The sequence below is a fragment of the Dendrobium catenatum genome, unplaced genomic scaffold (assembly GCF_001605985.2).
Source record: "Dendrobium catenatum unplaced genomic scaffold, ASM160598v2 fragScaff_scaffold_370, whole genome shotgun sequence".
NCBI classification, from domain to species: Eukaryota; Viridiplantae; Streptophyta; class Magnoliopsida; order Asparagales; family Orchidaceae; genus Dendrobium; species Dendrobium catenatum.
In genome coordinates, this window is record NW_021318832.1 from 3937371 (window position 1) to 3948993 (window position 11623).

The window sequence follows — 11623 nt, forward strand, 5'->3', positions numbered from 1 at the left end:
ATTAATTGTTGAGAGGTTTGATGGAGAAGTATAGAGAGAATAAATAGGATTTACGTATGATATTTATTGATTTAGAGAAAGCATATGATAATGTCCAAAGAGAAGTGCTATGTAGAGTTCTAGAAAAAAAATGAGTTAATAATTTTTATATTCAAGTCATTATGGATATTGTATGCAGGTGTTGTTATTTGTGTTCAAAACAAGATTTTTTGACCAAATATTTTTCTATTTCAGTTGGATTACATCAATGATCATCTTTAAGTCTGTATGTTTTTGTTTTAGTCGTGGATGTTCTCACTAGACATTTATAAGAGGATGTACCTTAGTGTATGATTTTTGCTGACGATAGTCTTCTTTTTAATAAGACGAGAGGGAGTTGAAGGAAAAATTAAATTATAGAGGTCAACTTTATAGTCTAAAGTTTTTGTTTGATTAGTTTTAAAATTGAATACATGTATTGTAATTTTAGTAGTAATAGATTTAGTGGTGGTGTTGTGACTTTGGGCAATCAAGTTATTAATAAGAGTACATGTTTTAGATATCTAAAATCTATCGTTCAAAGTGATGGTGAAATAGATGTGAATATTATTAGCAGAATTCAAATTGAATGGTTAAAGTGGAGGAATGCATTAAGTCTATCATGTGATAGAAAAGTATCCCTTAAACTTAAGAGAAAATCCTATAAGGTGATGGTAAGACCTGCAATGCTTTATGGAATAGCATTTTAGCCATTAAAAGAAAAGCATAAAATTAAATTAAGTGTTACAAAGATGAGGATGCTTATGTGAATGAGTTATTTCACTCTTAGAGAAAATGTCAAATGAATATATACATGAAAATGTTGGAGTAGCTCCAATGACCAATACGATTAGAGGGAGTTATTTTAGATGGTTTGGACATAAAATGTCAGCCTTCCGATGATCCAATTAGGAGAGTATAAGTATTGGATTTGGCTTATGTTAAGAAAGTAATAGATAAACCTAAAGACTTGGTTAGAAAACATCAAAAATGATCTTTTTTTATTAAATTTAAAATGAGAATTTGACTTGATAAAACATAATAAAGAATAAAGATGAATGTAACTAACCCCACGTATTGGTATAAAGACTTAATATTGTTATTGTTGCGATATTCAAATTTAGTTCCTTAAAACAACTAATATTATTAACTTTTCCAATCTGTGAACATTTTCTGTTTTTCTTTAAAGGCCGGTTTTCATTAAAAAATTTAAATATACTAAGACTTCGTTTGGGACAATTTTCTTACTACTTCTTAAAGCAGTTTTTTAGCACAAAAATTAAAATATTTGTACTAAAAAGTTGCTTTAAGAAGTAGTAAGAGAGCCATCCCAAACAAAGCCTAAATTACAATTGAAACTGTGTGAATTTTATATGGGGAGTGCTAGTTTTGAATACAGCCTGCAGCTTCGCAAAACATTGGGGAATAAAGAGTGCAGTGTGAGGAATTTTAAAATGCATTTTCTTACAAATCATAACTTTTTCTAATAAAAAATAAAATAAAATAAAAGCTCTACAAAATCGAATAATAAAACCTGAACAGTCTACTTTGAGAACAAAGCTCAGTAAAGATAGAAAATTTTTAGTTACTTGTAATGTTACCGTTCCATAATCTGAAATCTTTTTCAGATTAATGACACAGCATCATTGAAAGGATAATTTTAATATGGCAATCAAGAAATTCCCCTCAGAAGATTATGATGTAAAATCAAGTTAAAAACAAAGGTACAAAAAACCTTTTCAAAATGTCAATAGAGAGATTATTACATGCGGAGTCCGGACGCATCCAAAGGCCAATCTGGATACGTCACATCACCAAATGTACTGTGTATTGAATGACGTGGCGCGTCCGGATCGACCTTCGAATGCGTCCGGACACTGCACATAATAATTTTTCCAATATATGCCTACCACAAATGCTTGCTAAAAATGACAAAAAAAAGACAGAAAACTGTGGCAAAAATATAGAATTACAATGTCATTCCTTCTCTAAATTAAAGAATAGAAAGTATGTGTAATTACAGCATTTTGGCCCAAAAATTTCCACCTATTTTTTCATCACTATTTTTAAAGTAGCTCTTTTAATTAGAATTCAATCAAGGACCAGCATATGGCCACCTTCTATGTGGATATAATTTAAAACCACCAAAATGCTTGCTTTTTATGTAAAATGAACAATTATTAAACTAAAAAATACCTGTTCTAATGAGCTGATTCTAAAATGGTTTAAATTCAGTCTGTGGGTGCTTAATTCAAGTAGGCGGTAGCCAAGTTCCAGGTTTGAATGATTCTCCAGAACCAGTTGGCTCAGAGATCCTGACAGCATTAGAAACAGAAACAGATTAGAAAACAAAAAAGTAAGGGGGTATTTGCATCCATGCCACATAATTTTTATGCATTTATATATGTAAATTTTTAAATTATATAAAAAATAATACTGATATTAACTTTTTTCAAAATGAAATATATATTTTGTATGATTGAGATATTAAAACGTTATATAAATAAATATCAAAAGTTTGATATTCGATGGATAAATACATAAGAATTATGTGGTATGAATGTAAATCCTCCAAAAACATTATGCTATTGACAAACAACTCTCAAGAAATTATTAATCAAGCACTTAATAGAATGTTTAAGCCAAACACCAGCATTTGCAATCTTAAATTGTTCAAACCAAATAATCACACTCTAGCTTGAGTTTTCATAAAGTAACTAGGAAATTTTATACAAACTTTTTTTTTTCCTTTTTGGAAATACCAAGTTATTTATTTAAAAAAAATTAGAAGTTAAATCAGAGAAAAATATTTAGAAGAGATGACTTAAAATTAACCAAACAAAAATTGAGAATAGGATATATAATTTTAGTATGTATGAAGATAAAGTGATATCTAAATGTGATGAGTTTTAAGTATTTTGGATAAATTATACAAAAAAAATGTGGATATATGTGAAAATACAAACTCTAAAATTAAGACTCGGGAGACAAAATAAAGAAGTGCCTCGTGAGTATTATGTGATAGAAGGCTATTATAGAGACTTGCAGGTAAATTTATATTTGCAATTAGGATGTGATAATGTTGCATGGATTAGAGTGCTGAGAAGTAAAAAAGATTGTTCACATTTAAGTTGAACATGACATAAATGAGGATATTAAGATGATGTGTGGTAAAGCTAGAAAAATATAAATTAAGGAACAGTTATATTAAAGGAAAGTTTAGTTTGATATCTATTAAAGATTATATAACTAAAAATCTACAACAAATGCTAGAAAATGCATGCGTTAAATGAGTAGATAAAATTAGCTTCTAGATAAGAAAGAGAAGTGATAAATCAAAGGTGATATGGAGAGAAGTTGTTCAAAATGAACTGTGAAGAATAGTTTTAGCACTTCTAGCAGCAAGTGCTAAAAAAATGAGGATTCATAAATTCAATCCCAAATAGTTCAAAGATGGCTAATGATGATGCTGATAATTAGCAAAAGAGGCAAAAGAAATAATAAGATGCAATATTCTCTACATGTTACATTTGAATGACATTATAACAAATAACCATCAACATTTTAAAGTTTCTTTTACAGGCAAGTTGTCTTGAGCTAAAGTTCGAAATTTTTGAGAGGGTCCAGCGCGATATCATTCACGGCATCAACCTTCTGTATTAAATAATTTACGTAGCTACTCCCACGTCTCATTTTTTGACAGAGAAACAGCTGGCCAAGAAAGCAACAATTTAAATGGCGAGCTTCTGAATTGGTTAACCAAAAAGAGATGCTTCTTTCTTTTGTATGTGATGGTTCCATTGTTGACTTGTGTTATTTTTTATTCATTCCTACTGAGTATTTGTTATGCTGCCAGCCCAGGAGGGGCCGGTTGCAGGACCAGTCCAGCCTGGATCAGATCTCTTTTACTCCCGCCAATTTGAATTAAGGGGCTGTTTTGGGATTTTTAATTAGTCCTTTTGCTTTAATTAGGAGTTAAGGTATGAGTTAGGGTTTCATCTTGAGATTTGCTGAAATTTTGAGATCTCCTCTTAGTTTTGGGCTCTAGGCTTTGCTAGAGAGTTTTGGAGAGTTGTTCTTCCTCTCGAATTGAAAAACAATTGTATCTTTGCTATTTCATCTTCTAGTGGAATACAAGTCCATTGTTGAGTTTTTTTCTCAGTTTTCTCTTGGTTTTACTGTTTTTCCTGCAATGGACAGCAAATCTGGGCTGTTTTCCTGCTGTGGACAGCAGTAATTCTGCTGTTTTATTATCGATTTGGGTTAGGTTTGCTTGCGAACTCAAGTATTTCCTATCAGTATTATATGTGGTTTAAATCTACTTTGAATAGCTTCTATCCATATAATCTTATATCAACTCATCCTTCCTAATCACTTGACACTAATTTAATCTACTCGCTTGATACATATATTTTCTACCTATATTGTACATGTCTATTTTCAATTACCTCATATTTAAAACATGTTACTCCAACTGATCCTCTCACTCCTTAATTTCTTTTCCCTAACTTTTTCCATACATTTATTTTTGCAGTGTATTTATAGCACACTAAATTAAGATATCAACAACTTTTTTCACTTCCCAAAACTTGGCTACATTAGCCATCCAACCTTAACTCTAGAAGTTATATCTTCATTTATATCTTCATTTTTCTATAATAAATCCAAAATACTTAAACCTATCACAAATAAATATCAACTTATCTTCCAAAAATGGAATTAATAATTATTAATATAACACCCCTAATAAGAGAATTCAATTATTTAGTGACGCAAATTGGTTCTTTTACCCTGGAACCTGCACCAAGAACCCTGTCATGACTAATGGATACTGCTATGCCGTAGGCCCCTAGTGCTTGACATCTATAAAACATTATCTTTGTATAGGCATTTAATAAGCATGGTCCTTAACTTCACCGCCCTCTTAAATCATAACCAGTTGTAATGGCAGGTAACATGCTCAATATCCTTAAAGGGCTGCTTCAATGGGAAGTCACATCGCTTTCATTCTAGTGCTTTTTCTTTATCATACATGCGCAGGTGTGCTCCTGATGGTGTTGTTCTGGCTGCCTCATTCTAACTCCAGCAGATGTTCATTGTTACAATAGTTGTGGGCAGATTTCAGATTAGTGGTGCGTAGTTCAACAAATTTATTTCTAAAAGTGCCATGCTTTTGACGAGAAATTATTGTATGCAGACACCGAACCCAGCTCTATGTCCGGAGGCCAATCAGGTGCAGCCACGTCAGCAGTACCGAGCCCGGTACTGAGCCACGTTACCGAGCAGGAGTGACGTGGCGCATTCTTGTTAGTCTCCGGATGGCTTTCGGCATCCGCACAGAATAATTTTTCGCTTCTAACATACTTAAACATTGGAATTTGCGCCCAAATTTAGAATTGTTTCCACGCAGTAAAATGGTGACTTCTCGTGGGACCGGGAACAGATTTTTTGCAATTTCCTATGCAAATGGCTTATTTCATGTACAGAGTCATGAGACTATAATTAATGAGAAGACCTCAAGCTAACAATCTAGACTTTGACTATGATTACATATTCACAGGGATATTCAATACTCCAAGATAAAACACAGAATATAGGTTTTATGAGTTATGATTTATCCGAGAACCAGTTCTTTAAGAGAAATCAGAGTTAAGAGGGCACATAGGTGCATAATTCTAAAGAGGCGTGACCATTAAGTCTTTAATAAATGTACTTAGAAGAGCAGGACATGTACTTAGAAGTTTGAATTTAAGAGGGATCGCACATTACTATTTTGAGACCGACTGTAGCCGAGCATAAGAAGAATGCACATACGTAAATCTAACACGTTTTATTATCCATTTGCCTCTTAGAATTTTGAGAGTGAGGAATAACCACAAAAAGCATTTTAAATCGTAAGTGCAAAAGCAATAGTTACCTCTCTTCGCTTTCATCGCCCACTGCAACAGATGCTTCCTCACTTCCTGTACAAATTAAGAACAAAAACAATGTTTTTCGGTGACAACATTGTTTTCATAAGACATTGCAGTTGACTAACTCTTAGCATCAAACTTCATCAATGACACATTGCTAGCTCTTAGGCTATTGAAAAAAAAAATGATGTTTACGAAATAATCGTCATCAGTATTAGCCTTATTCCTGACTATTTGAGGTGGGAAAGTTGCTCTGAAATGCTAAACAAATTAGTCAATGCACCTAACTACATTAAATAACCATTACAATGGATACAACTAACCAGGACCACATTTTTTTCCTTAAAAAAAGAACTATCCATGACCACATAGCTTTTGGAAGATGAAAGTACCTCTATTTTGGTTATCAGAAGCATCAGGGAATTGTTTGATGAAACTCTTAAGATCGGGAGAAGCATCTTTGCCTGAACAGCAAAAATGGTAACAAAAGTGTAATTCAGGTGAGAGTTCAAACTAATATGTAATCCATTCTTCTTTCTCTATCCATACTGAATACATATGGGAATGCTAGCCTTCTTAAAAATAGATTGTTTGAATAGTAAATGCGTTGTACAAAGACTTACCTATTATCCTGCTTGCTTGGTGAGTAGCATTGGCCAACTTTTTTGCTTCCTCCTCTTTCTTAAACACTTTGACATGGTACAAAGACATGTTAGTGAACATGTCAATCATTACAAAGAATAAAACATTCTTTAGTTTTAATGACAGCCACTCCAATGCGAGGCACTCTTTCATCATGAGTTAAAGTCAAAATATTAGTATAATCTTTCAAAAGCAAATTAGTTAGGAGTTTGCTTTCAAGCTTTCAAGCTTTCAATGTGAAGCAAAATGTTTTTATTTATGACTTACAAAAAGACCTGCTATAGAAATAAATGATATAACTTCCATAAATCAGAAACAAAATAAAAGTGAAATTATTAAAATACGTTACTTACGTGCAACATTTTGTCTAATTCGCTCACGCTTAGCCTCCAGCTCGGCCATTTCCTGAGAGGCAGTTTTAAGAGATTAGACCATCCCCGTGGGAAGGGGCTGACACATTTAAGGATAATTTGAAACATATTTATAGGCCCCAAGAATGCTCTATTTTTAAGTTCACATGCTATCCAAAAGAAGATCCCCACCTAATCAAAAGGGTATGCAGCATAGAATTTTTTTTTCACTTAATTGCTTCTAACACACTAGAACTTAATTAAGAGCTTTTATCACACATTTAAGTGTTTCAATGGTCAGGCTTTCATGATGTATTATGGATCAAGAAGGTTAGTTTGGAAAATCTCCTCATCCTTAATGCAATCCATTATTATGAGCAAAGAAACAGAAAGCCGCAAGAAGCATCAAAGGATTTAAATTAAAAAAAAGAAAAGTTAAAAAATGTTAAATTCCTTATTTTGAAACATCTAAAATTCTTACAATGCTCATCGTCATCATTTTCCTTAGACGAGCGTTATAATAACAACTACTTGGTGTTGGAGTTCAATTCTTATAATGCACATCAACATTTTCCTTATTATGAGCTCCTTTTTTGGAGTTCAATTCTGTTAAAATGCTTATGAAAATATATTTTGCATTTTGCTGTTGAAATATAGGATCGGAAGAATAATCATTTCACATACCAAAATAATGAGAAGTGCCAAATAAAAGCAGGCCAAAATACAAAGACTCGTTGCTAATAAACACACCAATGACTACTATAGGAGGAAAAGAAGATTGAAAGATGAAAGAAGGAATGGGGTTCACTGAGGTAGATCTTACCTCAGGAGTTGGAGCTGTCTTCCTCTGGCCATTTAACCAACATATCCACTCAACTACAGTCAGCAATAGTAATTTGATTAATTTTCAGGATACACCGTATTATATTCAATGCAATTTGAGAGGAAAAAAGGTAGAAAATAAACTAGTATAATAGCATAGCATTCTGCTGTTCAAGCCACTGTATCCATAAGTAAGAACAGCTTTAAAGAAAAATAAAGTGTAGGCTTATATGGTTAGTTCTCTTAAATAAAATAAAATAAAATAAGCTAACCTGGTATGGAAGTGGGATCCTCTTCCCCTTTGAATAACACCCTTCTTTTCTCCTTCACTGTCTTAGCAAGAATGAATCACAGCTTAAGTTCACAACTAAGACTGTAGACACTAGAGTGAATAGCATTTCAAACAAAATATACAGGGTCATTTCTTTTTCCCTCTCTGAACATATAACGTTGATGGTAATTCTCTAATATGATAAACATAAAGAGAGAAAATTCTGCGAAGTCTCAACAGAAAATCTTCCAGTCTTCCTATAAATTTTTTTTTTTTTTTAAATGTAGTATTTTAATTTAAAAACTTAAACTCATATTCAGTTTAAGATTTAGACAAGCTTCTAAAGTTATCCTGGAATTAAGGGCTTCTTATAGCTTAAGTTTAATAATGATAAAAAAGTAATCAAACCATCACTAAAGCAACTGGAACATCATATTTTCTTAAGAAATTAAACCAAAAATACAAACAAAGAATAAACCAGATAAAACATTAAAATTAATTTCACATTCTCTGAATTCCAAAATATGGCAGCTCCATAATAACCACAAAAATCATCATATGGATTGAAGGAGTTTTGTTGAAAAAGACTAATAATTGAGTTAGTGGAAATTTATATTTGATGAAATTCAAAAATAACACTCAAGATGAGGCCTGAAAAAAGCCGGTCCTTCACGCAATGTACAGCACGAATTCTAGCTTTGACTGTATGAATACATCTACATCTACAAACTACAACAATCTCCTACAAAGGCTTTTGCCATTGTCCCTCATATCAAATACTGTGTCAAATGAAGCCTTGGTAAACATTCAAGATTAACAAGAATGAGTTCCCTCATAAGCATGAAACAAATGAATTTGCACAAACTCAAAGAGATTCTCCTTCAAAATAAACTAAGGGAAAAATCTATAACTTGATCAAACAATTGATAGTGATGTTGAGCATATAACGCATTGCACCAACACATAAGTTTTCCTCAAGATGGCACATGTCAGCCTTGACAAGCTGCTCATCAAACCTAAAACAGACCCAAAGTCATTATTCACATGTTTCATGGCTTCTAAAAACAGAAAAAAAAAAAAGAGAAAATGTAGATCCAAATATCCCAAAGAACCAGCTCAAAAAAAGACGGTCTAGTTCAAAGCAATTAGGCAAAGAACAAAGCGGATGGAGATAGCAAACTCGCCGCAAATCACAATAAACTCACCAATAGAAATCATAAATTTTCCTTACCCAGGATACAAATAGGCCATCTGCCCTAGAGTTATTCATCAACAGTTGGCTTAATCTAGTGAGGCAGCAACTTCGCCCATAGAAGTCAACTACTTCATCCAATCAGCCAGTAATCTCATCTAAGTTGGGAACATCGTCCAACTGATCATCAACTTCAATTAAGACCAAGATTTCAGCTAACTAACAACATCAAATTTGCCATAATTTCTACCAAGGAATAATAAGCCTTTTCCTATATATTTTTTCATACGCCTCTATAATTCTTTAAGTAAAACAATTATGTATTTTCTATAACTTTTCCTATAGTGCCAAACCCCTAGCCTATGTTGCACCGATACAGATACGACGACACGGATACAACACGATACGGATACGGGACACGTCAATTCTTAAAAATACAGGATAAGGGTACGGCGCGGACACGTCATTATAATTTATAAATCATACATAAAAATTAAAAAAGAAATCAAAGCATAATATTTGAAATGACAAAAAAAAAATGAAAGCAACATCATTTGTAGCCTTGTAGCTTATAATATCAAAATAAAAGTAAGCAGTGAGTAAAGGGAAGAGTTAAAACTCATTGCCTAATAAGAATTTTGTGGCATGATTCCACTAATTATGTTGTTGCATGATTTGGTAGCATGTTTACTGAATAACATATGGGAGTTGAACTTCTTTTTTTTTTCAATTTAAGAAGACATACAAACCATAATAACATGATTTTTTAATACATGAATAAAAAATCAAAGCATTACAAATGCAAAATAATTGATGCCCTAATATCATATTTTCTAGTAAACTAACATCAATGTAAATGGATCGTGGGTTCGAAAATGAGAGAACCTCGCTCGCAGCCGCGGAAGTAAATATGACGCGTCTTTTTTCAGATTTTTTTCGTCTTTCAACGGGCACGCGAATTCGATACGTGTGTCCTTTTGAAATTAAATAGTATTTTAATTGGATACGGGTTTGACGTATCCGACACGTATTGAACGTGTATCGTGTCCGACATGTATCTGGTACAACACGCCTTCATAAATAGGTGTATTAGTGCAACATAGCCCCTACCCCACACCTCAAAAGCAGAGCCAGGAAATTTTTTGATTGGGGGCACAACAATTAACGATTTAAAAATGCCCTCCATATATTTCATCCTGACTTAGACTGGATATTTGTGTTTTTTTTTTAAAAAATAGATTTTGCTAATATATAAAAATAAATTGCATTGTGATGAAAAGCTTACAATTGAGAGTGTTTAAGCATTGAATATCTACTTATTTTACTACTTCATTCATGTCATTTATAGTTTTCCCCCCAAAGTTTTCATATTTTAAAATTACTACACCGCAAATTCGCCCTGAGACACCTAGTGATTGTACTTAAATTATGTATTATTGACATTCTAGTGGAATCTTAGAGCTTCTCTATCTAGAATCTCACACTTTCTCTCTCTACTTATCATTATGTGAGCATTTTGTGAATCTTCCAAGTAATATTCTTGAATTACTAATAAACAATTTTGGATTCAATAAAAAAACTTGATTGATTTCCACTTTGGTAAGCTCCCAAGAGCTAAGTAGCCTCAGATGTTATGGCTATAATGCTCTTCAGCAATAATCGCACAGTGTACAACCTCATGCTGTGATATGGCCATGCAACTATGCAAATATCTGAGAGCTTAACTGCTGAGTCAGTAGCTTTTCTAGTTAATGATCCAAAGTTTAGTCTAATAGTAACAACCCACTCAAACTCAAGTTTGTTTCCTGTTAACAAAGATTAAGGAAACTATCCGTCATATCATAAGCTGTAGGAGAGAGTCAGAATATAGTCTTGCAACGATTAAAACATACCTAGTCGGGCATCAATAGCAAAAGAGACAGATAGAATAAACGAAGCATAAATGTGAAGACTTTGCAGCTTAAAATTAATTAAAAAAAAAAAAGTATGAAAGTAAATTTGCAGATGGTGGAGTAGAAGGCACTCACTGATTCCATCGACTTCCTCCTTTCGGGTGAAATAGCGATTGCCGGCTTTATCGACACCTACGAGGGTTCTAGAGCTGAAAAACCCCAACAGTTTAGCGAATAATCTGGACATACTCTCCTTCAGTCTCTATGACACCCTCTCATCGCTGCTCCGCCTGCTCGATCAAATTCTGGCCGAAGTTATCGATTGATGCCAGGGGATCTTTGAATCTCTAGTATCAATCGCTCCCTTGCGAACAGCAGCCGGAAGTGAAGATGTATCTTTAACATACTTTTTTTTTTTGGGTTACATACTCAATATTTAAATTTCAATATTTATTTATACATCATTTTAATATAATAATTATATTAAAATATATAAATAAAAAATAAATAAATTTTTAAAAAAT

General features: G+C 32.8%; 1 protein-coding gene across 2 annotated transcripts; it reads right to left on the reverse strand.

Annotated features, from left to right (window-relative positions):
* Positions 1–1971: 1971 nt before the first annotated feature.
* Positions 1972–11511, reverse strand: LOC110093914 (NADH dehydrogenase [ubiquinone] 1 alpha subcomplex assembly factor 2). 2 transcript variants are annotated; one of them, XM_020818962.2, is made up of 8 exons: positions 11235–11511; positions 8017–8073; positions 7746–7798; positions 6926–6977; positions 6554–6619; positions 6323–6394; positions 5936–5981; positions 1972–2333 (listed from the first exon to the last, which is right to left on the reverse strand). In XM_020818962.2, exons 1-8 carry the CDS (start codon positions 11344–11346, stop codon positions 2270–2272), a joined length of 522 nt encoding a protein of 173 aa, XP_020674621.1. In that variant the 5' UTR covers positions 11347–11511; the 3' UTR covers positions 1972–2269. The 2 variants fall into 2 exon arrangements, with proteins under 2 accessions (XP_020674621.1, XP_020674622.1); XM_020818963.2 differs by having other exon boundaries at positions 8017–8077.
* Between the last annotated feature and the right edge of the window lie 112 nt (positions 11512–11623).